General features: G+C 44.7%; 2 protein-coding genes across 2 annotated transcripts; one reads left to right on the top strand and one right to left on the bottom strand.

Moving 5' to 3' along the window:
• Positions 1-11,350: 11,350 nt before the first annotated feature.
• Positions 11,351-12,305, bottom strand: LOC127314659 (germin-like protein 8-11). Its single transcript, XM_051345170.2, has 2 exons — positions 12,138-12,305; positions 11,351-12,037 (listed from the first exon to the last, which is right to left on the bottom strand). The coding sequence occupies exons 1-2, from the start codon at positions 12,256-12,258 to the stop codon at positions 11,481-11,483; spliced, it is 678 nt and encodes a 225-aa protein (XP_051201130.1). The 5' UTR covers positions 12,259-12,305; the 3' UTR covers positions 11,351-11,480.
• A 1,652-nt stretch (positions 12,306-13,957) lies between these two features.
• Positions 13,958-15,019, top strand: LOC127314664 (germin-like protein 8-11). The gene is made up of 2 exons (XM_071823074.1): positions 13,958-14,132; positions 14,304-15,019. The coding sequence occupies exon 2, from the start codon at positions 14,363-14,365 to the stop codon at positions 14,861-14,863; it is 501 nt and encodes a 166-aa protein (XP_071679175.1). The 5' UTR covers positions 13,958-14,132; positions 14,304-14,362; the 3' UTR covers positions 14,864-15,019.
• Positions 15,020-23,996: the final 8,977 nt, after the last annotated feature.

Below are 23,996 nucleotides of genomic sequence, written 5' to 3'. Positions count from 1 at the left end.
GCATCCATCAAATAACTTCTCGAGCTCATTGTACACTTCCTTGTATGCCACCATGTTGTCATTGACTGCATCACACTGGTTCATGACTTGCTGAGCCACCAGTTGCGAGCCGCCAAAGATTTTTAATCGGGTTGCACCACAAGCTTTTGCCATCTTCATCCCGTGTATAAGAGCTTCATATTCTGCTTCATTGTTAGATGCGTTTGGGAACGTCATCCATAGGACATACTTCAATTTGTCGCCTTCAGGTGATATAAGTATCACGCCTGCACCAGCTCCTTCTACCCTCTTGGACCCGTCGAAGTTCATGGTCCAAGTTCTCGACAAATCTGGGGGTCCTGTATTCTGCAGCTCCATCCACTCCGCGATGAAATCTGGCAGAATTTGCGACTTTATTGCTTTTCTTTTTTCATACGTGATGTCCCGAGAGGAAAGTTCTATTCCCCAAAGGGAGACACGTCCTGTAGCTTCTGGATTGTTCAGTATATTTGATAGAGGTGCTTCATTGACCACTATTATCGGGTGTGCCGAAAAATAGTGGCGCAATTTTCTTGCTGTTGTGAACACTCCATATGCTAGCTTCTGGTACTGCGGGTACCGCTGTTTTGAAGGCGATAAAACTTCACTAATGAAATACACCGGCCTTTGCACACCATGGAGTTTTCCTTCTTCTTCCCTTTCAACAACTAACGCCGTGCTGACCACCTGAGGTGTGGCTGCGATGTATAACAGGAGAGGTTCCTTCTCTTTTGGCGCCACCAAGATTGGTGGTGTCGAAATTGTGCGCTTTAGATCCTCGAAGGCTCTATCTGCCTCTTCGTTCCACTGGAATTTCTCTCCTTGCTTGATTAAAGCGTAGAACAGTAACGCCTTTTCTCCTAGTCTGGCGACAAATCTGCTCAAAGCTGCGACTCGCCCAGTTAACTGTTGTATTTCTTTCAACTTTGTTGGCTTCCTCATTGTCACGATAGCTTGGATTTCTTCGGGATTTGCTTCAATCCCTCTTGCTGAAACTAGGAATCCAAGAAGTTCTCCTGCAGGGACACCAAAGGAACACTTCGTCGGGTTCAACTTGAGGCAAAACTTGTCGAGGTTGTCGAAAGTTTCCTTCAGATCCTCGATTAGTGTCGTCCCCTTTTTTGATGTTATGACGACATCGTCAATGTATACTTGTACGTTTTTCCCAATCTGTGTTGCTAAACACTTTTGCATCATCCTCTGGTATGTTGCTCCCGCGTTTTTCAGACCAAAAGACATTGTTCTATAGCAAAACACGCCATAAGGTGTGATGAACGCTGTTTTGACCTCGTCTTCTTCTTTCAATCTGATCTGGTTATAGCCAGAATATGCATCCAGGAAGGAAAGACGTTCACATCCTGCAGTAGAGTCGATAATTTGATCGATCCTCGGGAGGGGAAAGTGATCCTTTGGACAATGTTTATTGAGACACGTAAAGTCGACGCACATGCGAAGGACTTTAGTGTTTTTCTTCGGCACCAACACTGGGTTCGCTACCCATGTGGCCTCTGTATGCAGCTCCTTGATAAAACCAGCTTCTCTCAGTCGATCGATTTCTGACAGCATAGCTTTGCGGTTTGGCTCCGAAAAACGCCGCAAAGGTTGTTTTATTGGTCTCGCTAATGGATCCAAGTTTAGGTGGTGCTCGGCAAGTTCCCTGGGTACTCCTGGCATGTCGGCTGGACACCATGCGAAGATTTTCCAGTGCTCACGGAGGAACTCGATGAGCGCGCTTTCCTATGCGAGGTCCATGTCTGTCGCGATGGATGTCGTCTTTTTCGGGTCTGTCGGGTGAATCTGCACCTCCTTAGAATTTTTCTCAGTGTTAAAGGTTGATTCTTTGTTGGGCCTTCCTACATCTGGCAGTACATCATAATCAGTCGTGAGCCTTGACGCCATGTACTCTGCTTGCATCCCGAAGGTTTCTGATAGTCGATGAAAATCTTTATCACATTTATCGGCTAACGCAAGGCTTCCTTTGACTGTGATTGGTCCCTTAGGTCCAGGCATCCTCCACAACAGGTATGTGTAATGTGGTACCGCCATAAACCTGGCATATGCTGGTCGTCCCAACAAAGCGTGGTATTGTGATGGGAAATCCACAAATTCAAATTACAGCCTCTCTATTATGTAGTTTTCTCGGGTCCCAAACTGAACGTCGAGATTAATCTTCCCCAGCGGATAACTTGGCTTCTCCGGTGTGATTCCATGGAATCGCGTGTCGGTTGGTTTCAGGTTTGCTAGGGATATGTTCATCTTCCTTAGTGTATCTGCATACATAAGGTTTAAACTGCTGCCGCCATCTATGAACACTCGAGATACATCGAATCCTGCGATTATTGCTGGTAGAATAAGTGATGACTGCCCTGGTCGAGGAACTTGTTGTGGATGGTCCGCTATTGTGAAGCCAATGTCCTGCCCTGACCAGTTGAGGTACTCAACTGTTGGTGGAGGCATCTTCTCTGCCATGAACACCTGTCGCGAGATTACTTTCTGAGCTCTATTGGATGGCCTGCCTTTCTGAATCATCGAGACCGCTCCATTGGAGTTGGGGTCAACGTAAGGAGGTGGCGCTGGTGCTGCCGCTATTATGAGCTGATGTCGATTATCGTCCGTAATTGCGGGAGGGGGTGGCAAGTGAATCTCACTTCTGGGCCCTTGCGGGTTCCTATTTGTCGCCTGGGCATTGGCATGCCCTGCCCACCTTAGCATTGCCTGAAAATTTCGGCAATCCTTCTGCAAGTGTCCTGACTGTCTCTTTCCATTGTTGTCGAGATAAAAATGCATCTGGCACGGTCCGTTCATCATCTCCTCAGGGGACACGAAAGGTCTCTGGAACCTAGGCCCGTTGTTTGGCCTGCTGTTTCGGGAATCATCTCTATTGTCACCCCGCTGCTCGTTGCTCCTTTGATAATCATCTCTATTGTTTCCTCCAGCGCTTGCTCGAAATCCAGCCGAGATTTGGCCAGGTGCATCGTAGTTTGAGTACTGCCGAGAAAACCGACGTCTATTTTGATAATTTCGACCACGGTCTTCCTCTGGTGACCTGTGCCGTTTATTGTGAACAGCATCTTCTCCATCTGCCCATCTATTTGCTATCTCCATTAATGCGGATAATGTCTTTGGGTTGGTTCTCCCCAGGTCCTCGACAAAATCTCCTCGTCGGATTCCTGCGACAAACGCATCTATCGCTCTCTCGTCAGATATATTCTCTGCCGAGTTTTTGATAATATTCCACCTTTGGATGTATTTTCTCATTGATTCATCCGGCTTTTGTTGACATGCTCTCAACTCCTCTAGTGATGCAGGTTTTTTGCAAGTAGACCGGAAATTCTTGATGAACACATCCTCGAAACTGTCCCAGCTGTCGATGGAACCCGGAGGAAGCTTCTTTATCCAAGATCTCGCGGCTCCACTCAGATGTACTTGGATGCTCTGCATGGTTGTTGCTCTGGTTCCTCCTATCAGCTTCACCGTCTCGAGATAATCGACTAGCCAATCCTCTGGATCTTGCAGGCCGTCGAATTTTTTGAAGTTATCGGGCAGCTTGAACCCCGAAGGGACTCGATTTTTTCGTACCCTCCTTGTGAAGCACGGCAACCCGCACATATCCTCTTCATCTAATTCTGGGGAGTGCCGATGTTCCCTTCTATTTTGTCGTGCTCTGTCCACCCTTGCTTGCGCTGCTATGTCTCTTGCTCCACCTGTTCTTTCGGGAACTGTTGCTGCTGCCGCAGGTCGTGGACTATTTTTCCTTGCTGAAACTTCGGGAGGTGTTGATGCAAATGCTGTTCCCATGGCCCCAACGCCTTCCATGGCCATGTTGTATAATGCTTCTCTTGGATCTCCAGGAGGTGGCCTAGACGCAAGGATAAAGGCTTGTGTCGCCATATACCCCGCTTCCGGTGTTTTGGGGATAATGTTTCCTCTCGTGTCTATCGACATAAAAGACATGTCGAGGTTTTGAACCAAGTGCTCTCTTTCTCCTTCAGGTATGTTTTGGAGCCTTGATCTTGCTCTATTTCGAGCTTCTCTATGGCTATCTCCTGAAGTTCCTGACTGTCGACTTAGTTTTTCCCTTCGCCTGCTTGATGCGGAGGCTGCCTCCTTTCTTCTATTCAGAGCTGCTGTCTGTTTTTCCAATTCCCTTGCAGCTCGCGCGAGCCTATATTGATACGCTTGCAATTCTTCTGGCGTGGCTGTTGTGGCCATTGGTTCTGAGCCGTCCATAGCTCTTGCGGCTCTATCCCATGCTGCTTGTGGGAGTTGAACCCTAACACGTGGTGTAGGTCCGACATATTTACTGCCTAAACCTCTCCTTAGATCGGAGGGATCGACGTATGGATTTCCCAAATCGTCGAAAGCCTCAGATGTTTCCTCCTGATCACGACTTGGTTCTTCGATGGCATAGATCTGATAATACTTTGAATTCCAATCTTTGCTGGGTTTGATGACACCATCATAAAGATTGGTGAAGACCTTGCCCACAGTAATGGATTTGTCGATGAAGTTGAAGCTGTCGACGCTGCTCGAGTCATCGCTTATATAGGAGTCCGCGGATGACTCGAAGGACATGTCGCTGAAGATCTTGGCGAGCTTTTCGCTTTCCCTGGTACTGATGAATCGTGGCGATGAAGTCTCCTCTTCGCCTGACTCGATTGACGATGTTGAGTTCAAAAAGTCGGAATCGACCGCCGACAATCCCGACGAGATCGGAATTTCGAGACGATACGCTCCCTCTTTCTCGACGCGAAAGTGGAATCTTCCGAACGTCATCTCCATAGGCTCCTCCAGATACGCATATGCAACCAAACGGGAGGGCGGGTGAGGAACAAAATCGATAGGACCAGTTGCGATATGTTTACCTCGATCCATCGCGTTGCTTGCTGTTGACGAAGTCGACGATCTTGAACGTGCCATCGAGATCAGATCCTTAACGCCTCTAATTCCCACAGACGGCGCCAATTGACAAGGTATTAACTTGTCAATGCCTACGGGTTGTAGACTAGGGTTTAGTTAGAAGTATAGGGCAAGTAGATCTCGAAGGTTTCAGCCGAAAAGTACTCGACGATATGAAAATTAGGGTTTGTGAGACAATGATTCGATGCTTTCTTTGTCCCTCGACTCCCCCTTATATAGGAGGTGGAGCCGAGGGATTCTTGATGTACAAGTTACAGAGTCCGGGAGGGTTTCCAACTCATCCCGCAAGATTACAAATATTATCTCCTAATACAACTCTAGCTTTCCTTAATAGCAATTTGGGCTTCCGATTCTTCTTATTCTTCGAGTCGTGGGCCTTCAGTAAACCCTGGGTACTATCTTCGGCAGGCCCATTGGGGATGCCTATGTCATAGGTAGACCACCACCACCGGAGGGAGGTGGCCTTGGCGCCGAGCCTAGAAACTTGATGTACTTCTTTTGCCATAGAATGATTTGGCGCTTGACATCTCCAAGTCTCAGATCCCCTTCAGGTGTAGCATAGTCAATCTCCAGGTCCTCATACCCTTCGAGTACGTCATCCGCCATGACACGAGCATAGCCAGCTGCAATGGGATTGCCGTGGTGGAGTGCTCCAGGTTTACAAGGTAAAGCGGTGCCGATCGCCACCTTGCAGGAAATGTTCCTCATTGGCTGATGCAGCTCACATTCTTTCATCATGTCATGTACATCGTCCACGGGGTAGCCAGGCTCCGGTGCACCATCGATCGTAAAATATTCTTGTGTTCCTCGAAGTACAGAGCCACCAAGCTGGAATTTTGTAGAACTATATGGTGTGCTTCAGTCATAGAATGGTCGTCCATACATATCATTGATTTCCTTCCGATCGTGCCTTTTCCACTTAGTCTCCCCTCGTGCCGCGATTGAGGAAGACCAATCGGCTTAAGGTCAGGAACATAGTCAACACAAAACTCAATTACCTCCTCTGTTCCATAGCCCTTGGAGATGCTTCCTTCTCGCCTAGCACGGTTACGAACATATTTCTTTAATACTCCCATGAACCTCTCAAAGGGGAACATATTGTGTAGAAATACAAGACCGAGAATGGAAATCTCTTCGACTAGGTGAACCAGGAGGTGCGTCATAATATTGAAGAAGGGTGGTGGAAACACCAACTCGAAACTGATAAGACATTGGACCACATCGTTCTGTAACCGTGGTAGATCTTCTGGATTGATTACCTTCTGAGAGATTGCATTGAGGAATGCACATAGCTTCACAATGGCTACTCGAACATTTTCTGGTAGGAGCCCCCTCAAAGCAATCGGAAGTAATTGCGTCATAATCACGTGGTAGTCGTGAGGCTTCACGTTTTGGAACTTTTTCTCCGCCATATTTATTATTCCCTTTATATTCGACGAGAAGCCAGACGGGACCTTCATACTGCTCAGGCATTCAAAAAATATGACCTTCTCTTATTTGGTAAGAGCGTAGCTGGCACGACCTTGAAACCGTTCCGGATGCTGGTCTTCTGGGTCTTTCAAACGTTGCTGGTCCTACCGTGCTTCCTTTGTATCATTTGTCTTCCCATACACGCCCAAGAAGCTTAGCAGGTTCACACAAATATTCTTCGTAACATGCATCACGTCGATTGCAGAGCGGACATCTAGGACTTTTCAATATTCTAGCTCCCAAAATATAGATTTATTTTTCCACATGGGTGCGTGCCCGTCAACTCCCTGCGAAACTAATTGTTCGCCAGGACCCTTTCCAAAGATGACTTTCAAATCCTTGACCATATCAAATACATCAGCACTAGTACGTTCTGTAGGCTTCGGCTGGTGATCTGTCTTGCCGTTGAAATGCTTGCCTTTCTTTCTTAAGTTATGATGTCGGGCAAGAAATGGCGATGCCCTAGGTACACATTCTTCTTACAAGTATCCAAATATATACTTTCAGTCTCATGTAAGCAGTGCGTGCATGCCTTGTATCCCTTATTTGTCTGTCCCGAAAGATTACTAAGAGTGGGCCACTCATTGATGGTTACGAAAAGTAACGCTCGTAGGTCAAATTCCTCTTCTTTGTGCTCATCCCACACACGTACACCAGGTCTGCCCCATAATTGTAAAAGTTCATCAACTAATGGCCTTAGGTACACATCGATATCATTGCCGGGTTGCCTTGGGCCTTGGATGAGCACTGGCATCATAATGAACTTCTGCTTCATGCACAACCAAGGAGGAAGGTTGTAGATGCATAGAGTCACGGTCCATGTGCTATGACTGGAGCTTTTCTCGCCAAAAGGATTCATGTCATATGTACTTAGACTAAATCTTAAATTCCTTGCGTCACCTGCAAAATCTTTGAACTCTCTGTCGATCTTTCTCCATTGTGTTCCATCAGCGGGGTGTCTCAACTCCCCGTCCGACTTACGGTCCTCTTTGTGCCATCGCAACAACTTGGCATGCTCTTTGTTCCTGAACAGATGTTTCAACCGTGGTATTATAGGACCATACCACATCACCTTGGTGGGAACCCTCTTCCTGGGTTTCTCGCCCTCAACATCATCACCATGGTTATCTCCTCTCATCTTATAACGCAATGCAGTGCATACCGGGCATTCATTCAAATTCTCGTATTCACCGCGGTAGAGGATGCAGTCGTTAATGCATGCGTGTATCTTCTAAACCTCTAAACCTAGAGGGCAGACAACCTTCTTTGCTTCATACGTACTGGCGGACAACTTGTCATTCTTTAGAAACATATTCTTCATCATTTTCACCAACTTTTCAAATCCTGAGTCAGATAGACCTTCATGTGCCTTCCATTTTAGCAAATCCAGTGTGTAGCCCAGCTTTTTCAGACCATTATCGCATCCTGGGTACAGCAACTTTTTGTGATCCTCTAACATGCGATCCAAATTCTCCCTCTCCTTCTCAATTTCGCAGTCTCTATGTGCATCAGCAATGGTCCGACCAAGATCATTGGCGGGCTCATCACGTGCATCTTCTTCACCTTCCCCTTCACCTTCCCCTTCTGCTTCCCCTCTTTCAGCTCCATGAAAGTATCACCGAAATGATCAGGATAGTTGTCATCATCCCCTTCTTCATTATCTTCCATTCTAACCCCTCTTTCTCCATGATTGGTCCAACAATTATAGCTTGGCATGAAATTATGCCGAAGCAGGTGGACGTGAACGGTTCTCGAGGAGGAGTAACCCTTCTGATTCTTCAAGCATCACATGGACAGAGAACAAAACCCTGCTGCTTGTTTGCATTAGCCACATCGAGGAAATCATTCAAACCCGTAATGAACTCGTCACAGAGTCGGTTACCGTACATCCATTGCCGATTCATCTACATTATTATTATATAAAGTATATAATTAACCATCATGCATTTGTTAAACTAACTAGCTAGAAATAATAGAAATTAAAGTATGAACTACACATGCATATTTATCAATGACACATGAAAGGTTCAAGTTGCTAACCGCGATCGAGGAGGAAAAATAAATGAGAAAGCTTAAGTGTGGCTCGGACACTTCATATAATGTTTGTTTTATGTGAACACAAGTGACATCATGCTCTCGGGCATTTCATCGAACACCTCTTATGCATAAGAGGATAAAAGACAAACCCACCACCCCTTGTGAATAGAAGTGAAACACCAAGTAGCTCACACACAAGCCAAGTGTGCTGCAGCAGTATTTATAGTGGTGGACCACGACTAAAGGTTCTCGGGCCAGGCCTGAGCACCTTTAGTAGCGGTTGGCCAAACCAATCGGGACTAAAGGTCCGCTCGTACACCAGCTGTCGACCGAGGCCGTTGGGCCCGGAGCTTCAGTCGCGGTTCCCCTGCAGAACCGAGACTAAAGACCCCATTAGTCCCGGGCCAAAATGGTTGGGGACTAATAGGTTGGTATGGAAGCCCTCTTTTCTACTAGTATTTTTGTATCATGTCATTTCTTTTCATTTCGATATCAAACCAAGTAAGTTGTGTGTGTATCATCGCAGGCCGGAGGTTTCTACGTCCATTTTGAAAAGAAAAGAGAAGTATGTTGTTGACATGCGGTCTAGCGAAACTTAAATTCAGTGCAATATTATGTATAAAACAATATAGTATATGAGCAACTAACTTCCTGGTATGGTAAATTTTGTGCCGATAAATATTTGTTAATAGCTAGATACGAAATGTTTGGCATTTGATCCTTCTAGTGAACCTCCTATCCATCGAGAAATACTTTTGAAGTGTGTTGATAGGGATATCTCATCAGTCCGTGACTGAGATACCGACATGCGGGCCCTACTCGGAGCGACACGTAGGCCACAATAGCTCTTTGTAGTAAGAAGTTGATGTGTCCAGACCACCATGCATGTGAGACAGACCATCGATGAACTAAGGGCATCTCTAGTACCGCAACCTAAATGAACCAAGATGATTATCCGTGCGGATATGCGGACACGAAAAAGGTGACCCAAGGGCCCAACGCAAACGAACCATGGCGCGAGAACCGATCTTAGGGCTGGAAATGTGTATGCGCGGACTCACCGCGAACCGCGTGTGTATCCTCTCGGGTCTGCCCCAGGTGCGCCTGGCAGCTACCGAACAGACGCTTTGCCGTCTGAGCACCAGTACTAGCAGCACTACTCTATAATGAATAGTATCATGTAGCACTGTATCATGGTATCCTTATATTTATTGACTAGTAGATTCTCAATGAAAAATTATGTACAAGATCTATTGAACATTGATTTTTCTAGTTCTACGGAGATAATACTTATGACACCATTACAATCTCTCTCACTATTAATTTATTTTTTACATGCATGAAATGCATAATATTACCTATGATATTCCCATTATGGGTAGTCTCGATGATCTAAAGTGTGTTGGGCAGGGCCGCTAGCTTCTTCGCCTTGGGAATGTAGTCCCTCCTAGTGAAAGTCTTTGCCTTGCCGTGCTCGTTTGCCTCAATGAGGTGCAGGATCAGCCAGTACATGAGACGAGATGCCCATACCCGCAAAATATCGCATACATTTTAATCTGAAATTTAGACTGAATTAACATTGGTGGGAGATTCAGCGTGGGTATCAACATCAGTGATAGTGGCGGCAAGAAAACTGTGATGCAACATGATCGAAAGACACATGCCAGTAGTTTAATCCTCACCGACATTGAATGCGATCATGATGGCATAGATCGTCCGGATGTCCAACCGCCCACAACGGGGACGGCCATGACGTTGGCGGTGTCGGAGACAAGGTAGCAGTGGAGGTTGAGATCGTATAATGTGGTGTATCAGGGATGATGAGGTCCATGTGCATCCCTTGGATCATGTGCCAGAACGATCGGGCATCAATGACTGGAAAGGCGGCCACACCGTTGACGAGGGTCGTGTCGATCATGTTGTAGGGCAGGCCTGCGAGGACGCTCTTGAGGGGCGACTCCAAACGGACCAGTTCCAGAGAAGAGGTGTGCGCCCTGTTCCGTCCACCGGCTCATCCTTCCTGGTGACCACACTGATGAGTCGTTCTCCATAGGCTATACATTGGCATCCATGCATGGAACAAGCCTTACAAACATGTCTTTGGCACTAAATCCGGCCTAATCAATTTCAACCATAGGATCATATTATATACTACATGCTCAAACCGTAGTATATTACACCGTAAAATCTCCCTTGCAAATATATTGTCGAGATCTTTGATTCACATCTTCGCTAGGTGCACCGAGTTGTATGCATAATATAGTACGGCCTAATGTGAATATTACGGATATTAGTACTCTAACTTACATGGTTTGCATGACAATTGAGCAACTACTTGCATCCCTTCCAAGAGAATGGTTTGAAAATTTACTCAGCAAGAAGTGTTACTATATGTTGTATATTAATAAATTGTAGGCCACTTAACTTAGCTCATTTGTTAGTAAAATTACTTAACATGGGTTTTCTAGTTTTATATTGCATAGAGCTTGTTTCCATCAAGTAAAGTACATATTTCCAGCACACCAATAAAGTGGTTATGCAGCATAGACTTCGTGGGAAGGAAACAACTCAAACAATAACTTCCTTTCGTAAATTTCCATGAGCTGCATACATATATAGAAATACACCAGTCATATAACATTTTTCAAATATTCACACGGTAATCGTACCAGGGGCCCATTTTTCTAATGGTGTGATTAGATTAACTCAACAGTAAGGCTAATTGTGAATGGTGTCTCGTTCACACATACGGAAAAAAATAGAACATTGCATCATGTGTACAACTGTCAACATCAAACTTAGGCTCAATTAATAATCAATGAAGATATTTTTTCTCTGGGCAACAAAGTCCCAAATTTTGAACTATTGTTGGGAGACAACACACACGAGAGTACCATATGATGCATACATAATAAAAACCAATACTATTAATTATTAAAAAGGAGGAAGTACATTCATACTGATGGGCCAAGAAAAATGAAGGTTCTTTGCACACTACAAACATAGGATTTCCATGTGGGTCAACCAAAGTTGACTTAGTTGTGGTTGTTCTCCCAGAATTGAGCCTGAAGCCAGTCTATCGTCTTCTTCTCCACTTGAAACGCCTTTGCAAGAACATCATCTGAGATTGGTGGCTTTGATCCAAACACGGCATTGGCAATGGTGATAGCCCCTGGGTTCTGGCTACTAAGAGCAGCAATTGCAACCGCTGGTTTGTAGGGGTTGGGGTTGAATTGGAAGTGGATGAGCCCCACAGGGAACACAAACACATCACCTTTGTTAAGCACCTTGGAGAGGAACTTGTTTTCCGGGTTGGACGTGACAAAGCCAACATACAATGTCCCCTCAAGCACCGTCAGGATCTCGGTGGCACGAGGGTGCGTGTGTGGTGGGTTCTGACCTAAGGGTGCATAGTCGATGCGTGCTAGTGAGATGCCTAGAGTGTTGAGGCCACCGATCTGCATGACATTGATTAAGGTGGCGTTGGATCCAACCTTGTTGGTCACCCTAGGCTTGTCAAGGTTAGCTGCCTTGAAGAAGTCATTTGCACTGACATCCATTGGATTCTTGCAAGCAAACCCATTGACAAGCACTGTATGCATAGGAGATGCAAATTATAAGTATGGATTTTACAGTGTTATTTGAACATGCATATAATCTCCAGAGAGCCGAAGACATGAAATAAACAATACCTGGAGAGTTCTTATCGATGACACAAAAGTCTTGGAGAGGGCTAGGATCGGATGCTATGGCCTGCCATGAGACCAACGCCAGAAAAGCAGCGACGACAAGGAAGAAAGAAGATGGGGCCATTTGGTTTTAGGATTTGGTTCCGTTTCTCTTGTGTTGCTGCTTGATTGTTTGTGTGTGGTTGATGCTTTGAAGATGCAAGGGGTGGATGCTTATATAGGTGCAGAAAGTAGTGGACCATATGAGCAGCAGAAGGAAGGAGTCCAGTAGAAGAGACCAGCGGGAAATGGTCTCTGGCTGCTAGAACGTGCTGGTTAAATTACTTTGTAACAACTTTACAAATTCCGTTTGAATATGTCTAAAGCACACGTTATTTCTTTATAGAGGTAAGTTAGCAGTTAAGGTACTTGCCAGGTAGCTAAGGCTACCAAGTAATCTCACGACCGAGTAGCAACTGTTATTATTTCATATTTTCCATCTCTAACCAAGTCACCCCAATGCATAGACGGTGGTTCCACGATAAGTCGCCACCCATTATCACGGACAAGAAGATTCATGCATGAAAAGAAAAAGATGAATGCACATGCATGAGTACTGCAGTGGCATTAGAATTCACCAGCTGGGCTTACTATCTCCCAGTTTGCACCTAACCTTGTCATTCATCTTATGAGGTTATGATAGATTTAAATCTTTTACTTGGTCAAGGTTGTCTTGAAGCATCGGCTAGATCAATTGCGAATAGAAGACTACAACACCCTACGTCCTTGTGAATGGAGGACTGAAATGGTCTCTTACTGGTAGCTTGTGAGCTGAAAATTTCTCTTGTCGACATTTCAATGTACTATACTATTTTTCTAAATATCCCAGCTCCCTACTAATATATCTATAATTTGTAGTGCATAAAACTTCGGGGCTTATATCAAAATTAGTGTCTGAGAGGAAATGTCGTCTGGCCTTCTAAATACATCTCTAAGTTAAAAAATTATGTATATTTTTGTATCAATTTAGGCTACTAAGCAAGTATTTTACACCTTTAATTTGAGATCATCTCTGCATCAGATAAATTAATGGTCACTTCAAAAAAGCCATGAATGAAAGAACGCATTTGCACCAAAGAGAACCAGCAAAAGGCTATCACAATTCAAACATGGACGTGCTTGTGAGATGACCATTTAATCAAGACCAGTTCAGTTCAGTTGCGTACTTTACCTGGCCATTGGGCCTCCTTGACCTGTTCACGAACGTAATCCATACCTGCCCCTCCTACTACAGCAGCCTCAAGATGTATACATCACCTTCCTAATTAAAGTACCAATGAAAATGGCATTCGTGTTAAACCATAAAACATGTACGGAGATGACAAGGTCTAGAAGAGCAAGCGATAGTTTACATAAACCATCAGTAAAATCAGGCAAAAAGACTTTTTGTGGAAATGTAGTATGCCAGTGAACCTGCAAATTTTTATCCAAAGTTATGATCATCTGAGACCTAAAGCTGTGTCTTATCAAATTACCTCTCTTAAGAGTAAGAAAGGTATTTCATTTGTCAACTCAGGTTACCAAGCTAGCATTTTGTATCTTTTAATTTATACGTTCTATTCGTCAGATAGAATCGTTACTTCCATGATACTATGGTGCGCAGACGCGGTGCACGAGTTCACACCTATGAACCAGCAAAAGGCTGTTATGAGTTGAAATTGTAATCAAGCCTGTTAAGTTACTCTACCCAGCCGTAGCGCTTTCTTGACTTGTTCACAACATATCCATACCTGCCCCTCCTACTACAGCAGCCTTAAGGTGTATATATAGACATGCCTCCCCCACTCCTCCACATCAAAACTAAGCATCATCAACTTTCCATCTGAACACCACGAAAAATTCAAATGGCAACCTCCTAGATCCTTCTTGCTGCTCTTCTTGCGCTGGTCTCATGGCAGGCAGTGGCTTCTGACCCAAGTCCTCTTCAGGACTTCTGCGTTGCTGACAAGTACTCTCCAGGTACAGATATACTTACACGCGCTCTTCTCAAGCTCGACCATTGTGCTGCACTTTACAGGCGTTCTTCCCGATATATTAATAGAACGTGTTTTGCTTCTTAAACTCTCTTTTGGCCTCGCCTGCAACTAATTATTTTTTTGACACTCTTATGTATATTGGTTCTGTATGCAGTGCTTGTCAATGGATTTGTGTGCAAGGACCCGAAGGTCGTGAGCGCGGACGACTTCTTCATGGCAGCCAACCTCGACAAGCCCAGGGACACCACCAACAAAGTTGGGTCCAACGTGACCTTGATCAACGCCATGAAGATCCCTGGCCTTAACACTCTCGGCATCTCTATTGTGCGGATCGACTATGCGCCGCTAGGCGAGAACTCACCACACACACACCCCCATGCCACTGAGATTCTCACAGTTCTCGAGGGGGCGCTCTACGTCGGTTTTGTCACTTCAAACCCGGAGAACAAGCTTTTCACCAAGAAGCTCGAGAAAGGTGATGTATTTGTGTTCCCTGTGGGGCTCATCCACTTCCAATTCAACCCTTGCCCAAACAAGCCGGCAGTGGCGATTGCCGCACTCAGCAGCCAGAATCCTAGCACAATCACCATTGCCAATGCAGTGTTCGGATCAAAGCCACCAATCTCAGACGATGTCCTAGCTAAAGCTTTCCAGGTGGAAAAGAATACAGTGAAGTGGCTCCAAGCACAGTTTTGGGCAGACAACCAAAACTAAATCAATTAACCACGTAGTGGATGACATAGATTGGCGAGACTTAATTATGCATTTTGATATAAGAACAACACATATGTGTGATGCTACCTTGCAATATGTGTAAACAGATGATCTTGGACTGTCATGTGATGATAAATTAATACTTGTTTTACAGTTCGTTGCAGTTTTGTTCTTCCATGCCTATAGTATCAACTACAGTTCGTTATTTACTACCTTGGATTATGTTTCACTAAGTTATTCATCCAAATTAAGAGAATCAATCCGAAAAATGAAAAAAAATTATTTATTTATTATCATATCATTTATATGCCATGAATTATGAAGCAAAAAATGCAAAATAATTCCATAGTCATATACAGGACTATGATGAAAAGTTGAAAACTAAAGTAAGTTTCTACCTCTCGCTGTTGAGTGCTGACAAGGAAGATTTTGTAGAAGCCCACTTCCTATGGGAGCCTTCTAACATAAAACCTATGAACGCGGTCTGGCGGCACGGCACCTACTCTTGTCACGGCCGTCAAAGTAGTAGCTCAAGCATGCCCGGAAGCACCCCGACACTTCCCCCACTGGTAGAAAAATGGCCTTCCGTCCAGCCCCATTAGTCGCCAAAATATAGGAACCGCGACTAATGGGATCTTTAGTCGCGGTTCGGGTGGCGAACCGCGACTAAAGACCTGGGCCCAGCGCGATCGCTGGCCAGCTGGTGGACGGGAGGGGCTTTAGTCGCGGTTGGCCAGGCCTGGCCCGAAGGCCTTTAGTCGCGGTTGGCCAGGCCAACCGGGACTAAAGGCCCATCCCTATAAAAGGGTCTCAGCTCACAGCACTTAGCCATTTGGTGCCACTTCTCTTCACAAGGGGGTGTAGGTTTGCTTTTGGTTCCTCTTATGCACACAAGGTGTTTGATGAAATGCCCCAAGAGCATGAAACAAATATGATATGAAGTGTTGGAGCCACACTTGAGCTTCCTCATTTATTTTTTCCTCCTCGATCGCGGTTAGCAACTTGAACCTTTCATGCATGTGTGTCATTGATAAAATATGCATGTGTGTAGTTCATTGTTTAATTTATATTGTTTATAGCTAGTTAGTTTAACAAATGCATGATGGTTAATTATATATTTTATATTATAATAATGCAGATGAATCGGCAATGGATGTACGGTAACCGACTCTCCGGCGAGTTCACTACGGGTTTGAAAGATTTCCTCGTAGTGGCTAATGCGAACAAGCAGAAGGGTTTTGTTATCTGTCCATGTGTTGACTGTAAGAATCAGAAGGGTTACTCTTCCTCAAGAGAAGTTCACCTGCACCTGCTTCGGCACGGTTTCATGCCAAGCTATAATTGTTGGACCAAGCATGGAGAAAGAGGGGTTATAATGGAAGAAGATGAAGAAGGGAATGATTTCATCGATGAAAGCTATCTTGCTCATTTCGGTGATACTTTCATGGAGGATGCTGAAGGTGAAGGGGAAGGTGAAGGGGAAGGTGAAGAAGAGGCACGTGATGAGCCCGTTGATGATCTTGGTCGGACCATTGCTGATGCGCGGAGACGCTGCGAAACTGAAAAGGAGAGGGAGAATTTGGATCGCATGTTAGAGGATCACAGAAAGGCGATGTACCCCGAATGCGATAATGGTCTGAAAAAGCTGGGCTGCACACTGGATTTGCTGAAATGGAAGGCACAGGCAGGTGTAGCTGACTCGGCATTTGAAAACTTGCTGAAAATGTTGAAGAATATGTTTCCAAAGAATAACAAGTTGCCCGCCAGTACGTACGAAGCAAAGAAGGTTGTCTGCCCTCTAGGTTTAGAGGTTCTGAAGATACATGCATGCATCAACGACTGCATCCTCTACCACGGTGAATACGAGAATTTGAATGAATGCCCGGTATGCACTGCATTGCGTTATAAGATCAGAGGCGATGACCCTGGTGACGATGTTGAGGGCGAGAAACCCAGGAAGAGGGTTCCCGCCAAGGTGATGTGGTATGCTCCTATAATACCACGGTTGAAACGTCTGTTCAGGAACAAAGAGCATGCCAAGTTGTTGCGATGGCACAAAGAGGACCGTAAGTCGGACGGGGAGTTGAGACACCCCGCAGATGGAACGCAATGGAGAAAGATCGACAGAGAGTTCAAAGATTTTGCAGCTGACGCAAGGAACATAAGATTTGGTCTAAGTACAGATGTCATGAATCCTTTTGGCGAGCAGAGCTCCAGCCATAGCACCTGGCCCGTGACTCTATGCATCTACAACCTTCCTCCTTGGTTGTGCATGAAGCGGAAGTTCATTATGATGCCAGTGCTCATCCAAGTATGCTGGTTATCGGGATGCCAGCGGGGATTCATCCACTGCTCCGGCGTGAGGTCGAGGTAGTAGTGGTTCGTGATGGCCGCCCGGCGCGCAGTACCCTGAGGGACGGGAGGGACCGGCACGCCGCCGGCTCTTAGGCTCCAGCCGGCGGGAACGCGGTAGCCCGGTGGGCAAGGGTAGTTCGAGGCGCAAAGCTCCTCCACCTGCTGGTAGGTTAGAGTGGGTGCGGTGGAAGCCTTGAGTGAGTGATGAGAGATTGTAGAGATGTGATAATGCTGGCCAAGCCGGGCTACATATATGTAGTGACAAATGGCGGGAAAAATGGGAGCGGGAAGACAGGAGGCGGGAAGAAAGTGGCGGGAAGAAAGTGGCGGGAAGAAAGAGGTGGGAAAGAATTGGCGGGAAGACAGGCCGGGGAGAACTTATGGGAAGACAGAGGTGGCCGGGAAGAACTGGTGGGAAGCGGGGGGCAGGAAGACAGATGAGGGAAGAAATTGTTTTTTCTGATTTTTTGATATATTATTTGTATTTTTAACATTTTCAATTGAATTAGGTTTATTTTTCTGATTTTTTTGATATACTATTTGTATTTTTAACATTTTGAATTGAATTAGTTTTATTTTTCTGATTTTTTTGATATATTATTTGTATTTTTAACATTTTGAATTGAATTAGTTTTACTTTTCTTAATTTTTTGATATACTATTTGTATTTTTAATATTTTGAATTGAATTAGTTTTATTTTTCTGAATTTTTTGATATATTATTTGTATTTTTAAAATTTTGAATTGAATTAGTTTTACTTTTCTTAATTTTTTGATATACTATTTGTATTTTTAACATTTTGAATTGAATAAGTTTTATTTTTCTGAATTTTTTGATATATTATTTGTATTTTTAATATTTTGAATTGAATTAGTTTTATTTTTCTGAATTTTTTGATATATTATTTGTATTTTATGATTTTGAAATGAATTAGTTTTTCTGAATTTATTGATATATTATATGTATTTTAAACATTTTGAATTGAATTAGTTTTATTTTTCTGAATTTTTTGATATATTATTTGTATTTTATGATTTTGAAATGAATTAGTTTTATTTTTCTGAGTTTTTCTGTATTTTTAACATTTTGAAAAAGAAAAAGTAATTTGAAAAACACCTTTAGCGCGCGGGAACGAAAAACCCGGCGAAAAAAAGCCTTTAGTCGCGGTTGGTCTGGCCAACCGCGACTAAAGGGTACCCTTTAGTCGCGGTTGGCCACACCAACCGCGACTAAAGGTAGCTAGCTATAAAAGCTCGCGCCCAAACCGTCGCGCGCCCCCATTCTCGATCTTCTCGAGCTGCAGCGACGCTTCGCTTCGCCGCCGATCGACGCCGCGCGCCGAACCTGCAGCCGCTGACGACAACGATGCCGCCGCCCGCCCCGCCGCTCCCGAGCCGCCGCCAACGTGTACGTGCTTCTCGCCGCGCCGCGCGCTCCGGCCCGTGTTCGACGACGACGATTCCGATGGTCGCCGCCCTCACGCGCCGCCGCACGCGCCGCCACCCTGTTCTTCGACCACCCGCCGCCGCACGCGCCGCCGCCCGGCCTGGCACATCCGATCTTCGATCGACCGTCGCCGCGCCGCCGCGCGCCGCCGGCCCCGAGACAGAGAGAGATCGAGGGAGAGGCGCGCAGAGAAGGAGAGAGAGGGCCACCGGTCGGCCGGATTTTTTTTCTTTTTTTAATGTTTTGTTTGTTATTTTTAATTTTAACTATACTTAACAAAAAAAACTAAAAACTTTGTAATTATAATTAATGAATTAATTAGTAACTATATATAGTTAACAAAAAAAACATAAAACTTGATAATTTTGACTTAACAAAATTTTAAGTGGACAAAAAATTTCTGAATTATAACGACACCGCCGCCCCGCCGCGCCCGAGCCTTCTCGAGCCGTACGTCGACGTCCTTCTCGCCCCGCGTGTACATCGACGAAGTCCTTCTCGCGCCGCGCCGGCCGCGCAGCCCGGCAGCCGTGTTCTTTCCGACGTACGACCGCCGCCTGCTTCTTTGATCATACACAAGACACGCGCCGCCTTGTGGCTGCCGGTCGACTTTTAAAAGAACTCAAAATTTGACTTAAAAATTTGTCACTTTTAAAATAACTTAACAAAAGTTTGTCACTTTTAAAATAACAAAAATAACTTAACCACCGCGCGTATACGGAGGGGGCAGCGCTCGTCGCCCCCTCCGTATACGCGCGGTGTTTTTTTGGGATCGAGAGGGGGCGGCGAGGGTTATGTGTCCTCGGCACCGCCACCGCCCTTTCGCCACCGCCCTTTCGCAACCGCCACCGGTCTCTCGGTCACGCGGTCACTGCGTCCCCCCTCTCGCCTCCCTCGTCGCCCTCTCTCTTTATATGTAGAAGAGATGTGATAATGCATATACACAATTAATTTGTTTTTACTACATCTTTTCAGGACTGACATATGGCGGACGATAGAGCTGACCCGATTATGGACAACTATGATTCGGACGCTGAAGACCATATGTTCGGCATCATAAACGGCGATATTCTATATGTGCCGACCGAACAAGAAGAAGATGATATCTCTTCTTATCTGAACCTTGACGGTGAAGATGAAGGGCGCCGTCAGCAAGATGATGCCGAACAAACGTCGATAAACGACGATCTTCAAATGGAAGTAGCAACGACCTCCGGCGCCGAGGTATATATATACATTGAGCCTCTGGTGATACAAACTAACTGATTTGAATAAATATGTGTGTACTAACGTGCGCGACTCTCTTTCTTATCTTAGCCCTCGGCCGGATCGTCGAAACAATCGAGTACGTCGTCAAAGCGTGGCGCAACCAAGACGATGAAACAAGGAGAAACATGCACCATCGAGGTTGTCGACAGTGCAACCGGCAGGCCGCTGGAGCCCCGCAAGAACGCCACCAAGTTATTGGAGATATGCCCAAGAGGCAATAATAAAATGGTTATTATAATATCTTTGAGTTTATGATAATGTTTACATACCATGCTATAATTGTATTAACCGAAACATTGATACATGTGTGTTATGTGAACAACAAGGAGTCCCTAGTAAGCCTCTTGTATAACTAGCTTGTTGATTAATAGATGATCATGGTTTCGTGATCATGAACATTGGATGTTATTAATAATAAGGTTATGTCATTATATGAATGATGTAATGGACACACTCAATTAAGCGTAGCATAAGATCACGTCATTAAGTTATTTGCTATAAGCTTTCGATACATAGTTACCTAGTCCTTATGACCATGAGATCATGTAAATCACTTATACCGGAAAGGTACTTTGATTACATCAAACGCCACTGCGTAAATGGGTGGTTATAAAGGTGGGATTAAGTATCCGGGGAGTATGAGTTGAGGCATATGGATCAACAGTGGGGATTTGTCCATCCCGATGACGGATAGATATACTCTGGGCCCTCTTGGTGGAATGTCGTCTAATGTCTTGCAAGCATATGAATAAGTTCATAAGAGACCACATACCACGGTACGAGTAAAGAGTACTTGTCAGGAGACGAGGTTGAACAAGGTATAGAGTGATACCGATGATCAAACCTCGGACAAGTAAAATATCGCGTGACAAAGGGAATTGGTATCGTATGTGAATGGTTCATTCGATCACTAAAGTCATCGTTGAATATGTGGGAGCCATTATGGATCTCCAGATCCCGCTATTGGTTATTGGTCGGAGAGAAGTCTCAACCATGTCTACATAGTTCGCGAACCGTAGGGTGACACACTTAAGGTTTGATGTCGTTTAAGTAGATATGGAATATGGAATGGAGTTCGAAGTTTTGTTCGGAGTCTCGGATGGGATCCAGGACATCACGAGGAGTTCCGGAATGGTCCGGAGAATAAGATTCATATATAGGAAGTCACTTTCCAAGTTTGAAAATGATCCGGTGAATTTATGGAAGGTGGTTTCTAGAATTATCCGGAAATAAATTACTATGGAAGGAGGAGTCCCGGAGGGACTCCACAAACCCTAACCAGCCAACCAAGTGGGAGGGTGGAGTCCATGGTGGACTCCACCTCCTTGGCCGGCCAAGAAAAGGGGGAAGGGGAGAGTCCCTGTCCCTCTAGGTTTCGTCCATAAGGCAGTTTTTCTGTTGGGGTCTTATTCGAAGACTTTGGGCAAACCCTTGGGGTTCCACCTATATAATGAGGAGGAGAGGGAGGGGGCAGCCCATGGCTTGGCCGCACCACCCCTGCCCCCTTGAGGCCGGCGCCCATGGCACCCCCTCTCCCCAAACCCTAGCACCCCTCCTCCACTACTTCTCCCGCATATGCTTAGCGAAGCTCCGCCGGAGATCTCCATCGACACCGCCACCACGCCGTCGTGCTGCCGGGATTCCGAGGAGGATCTACTACTTCCGCTGCCCGCTGGAACGGGCAGAAGGACGTCGTCATCAACACCGAACGTGTGACCGAGTACGGAGGTGCTGCCCGATCGTGGCACCGTGATCAAGATCTTCTACGCGCTTTTGTAAGCGGCAAGTGATCGTCTACCGCAGCAATTAGAGCCTACTCTTATAGGCTTTGGAAATCTTCAAGGGTTAGTCTCGTTCATTCCCTCGTTGCTCCCATCTTCTAGATTGCATCTTGGCTTGGATTGCGTTCTCGCGGTAGGAAATTTTTTGTTTTCTATGCAACGTTTCCCTACAGTGGTATCAGAGCCGTGTCTATGCATAGATGGTTGCACGAGTAGAACACAATGGTTTTGTGGGCGTTGATGCTCTTGTTGTCTTTAGTTTGAGTACTTTGCATCTTTGTGGCATAGTGGGATGAAGCGGCCCGGACTAACTTTACATGACCGCGTTCATGAGACTTGTTCCTCGTTCGACATGCAACTTGTATTGCATAAGAGGCTTTGCGGGTGTCTGTCTCTCCTACTATAGTGAAGATTCAATTTACTCTTCTATTGACAACATTAGTATTACCGTTGTGGTTCATGTTCATAGGTAGATTAGATCTCTCTCGAAAACCCTAAACCACGTAAAATATGCAAACCAAATTAGAGACGTCTAACTTGTTTTTGCAGGGTTTGGTGATGTGATATGGCCATAATGTGATGATGAATATGTATGAGATGATCATTATTGTATTGTGGCAACCGGCAGGAGCCTTATGGTTGTCTTTAATTTTCATGTTGAGTAGTATTTCAAAGTAGTTGTAATAGTTGCTACATGAGGTGAACAACCATGAAGACGGCGCCATGGACCTTGACGCTACGCCGACGATGATGGAGATCATGCCCGTTGATGATGGAGATCATGTCCGTGCTTTGGAGATGAAGATCAAAGGCGCAAAGACAAAAGGGCCATATCATATCACATATGAATTGCATGTGATGTTAATCCTTTATGCATCTTATTTTGCTTAGAACGCGACGGTAGCATTATAAGATGATCCCTCACATTAATATCAAGATAATAAAGTGTTCTCCCCTCGTATGCACCGTTGCCAAAGTTCGTCGTTTCAAAGCATCTCGTGATGATCGGATGTGATAGATTCAACGTTCATATACAACGGGTGTAAGCCATGTTGCACACGCGGAATACTTGGGTTTGCTTGACGAGCCTAGCATGTACAGACATGGCCTCGGGACAACGGAAACCGAAAGGTTGAACACGAGTCATATGGATGATATGATGAACATGTTGATGTTCACCATTGAAGCTACATCATCTCACGTGATGATCGGTTTTGGTGTAGTGGATTTGGATCGTGTACCACTTAACAACTATGAGGGATGTTGTATTAAGTGGGAGTTCATTAGTAATTAGATTAAAACATGAACTAATTATCATAAACATAGTCTGAGTAGTATTTTGAATTAATTTTGTAGTATTGGCATCCGTTTTTCTACCATGCGCTAGTCTTGTTATTGAGATAGAAATACTGTTAAAATCTGACAAGAAACTTTACGGATTGGTACCGTATTGTTAAGAATCAAGAATTGATTGAGTCCTATTGCAAATTTTTAGTAAACCTCACATTGTTGATTCAAAGAGCTATATTTTCAATTAGTACCTAAAGTTATCTTGTCTCCGTTCAAATCTGTTTGAAAAGTAAGGAGCTAAAAATTTAGTTTTCAGAAATAATCAAGGTATGAGATATGTGTGATATCTAAGACCTTATTGCAAGATGATAGAATATAATTTGGTGAGACTACATAAACTCATAAGTTTTATGGGAATGTACGAAGGTTGAAGACGCAAGGCGTCCCAATCCTCCAACTATTAGGGCACTAAAAATATTCGCATATCCATGAAGTAATCGTCCTTAGTATGCACCGTTGCTAAGACTCATCGTATCGAAGCATCACGTGATGATCGGGTGTTATAGATTCTACGTGTGCATACAACGGGTGCAAGCCAGATTTGCACATGCGAATACCAAGGTTAAAACTTTATGAGCCTAGCATGTACAGACATGGTCTCAGAAAGTCATCATGATACAATGGATAAAATTATGAGTGAAATTGTTCATCATATTACAAGGTTACTAATAGTGAAATCCGGAACACTTGTCATATGATGATCAACTTCAAAGTTAGAACCTCAAGGTTATTGGTATTTGACTAACAAACCGAGAAGTTATTAAAGTTGATGTGTTTTTCTGAAATAATGAGGAAAGCTAAAAGAGAAACTACAAAAGATTATTGGCAGAAAGAAAGAAAAGACTAGAATGTCTAGCTCAGGTGTATATAAATGATATACATGTTATGGATGTATTCCTCGTTTGGTCACACAATAAAATTCTTGGGTATT

Source organism: Lolium perenne, chromosome 7, assembly GCF_019359855.2.
Source record: "Lolium perenne isolate Kyuss_39 chromosome 7, Kyuss_2.0, whole genome shotgun sequence".
Lineage (NCBI taxonomy): Eukaryota > Viridiplantae > Streptophyta > Magnoliopsida > Poales > Poaceae > Lolium > Lolium perenne.
The sequence above is the reverse complement of the archived record's forward strand: the minus strand, read 5'-3'. Positions and strand labels throughout refer to the sequence as shown.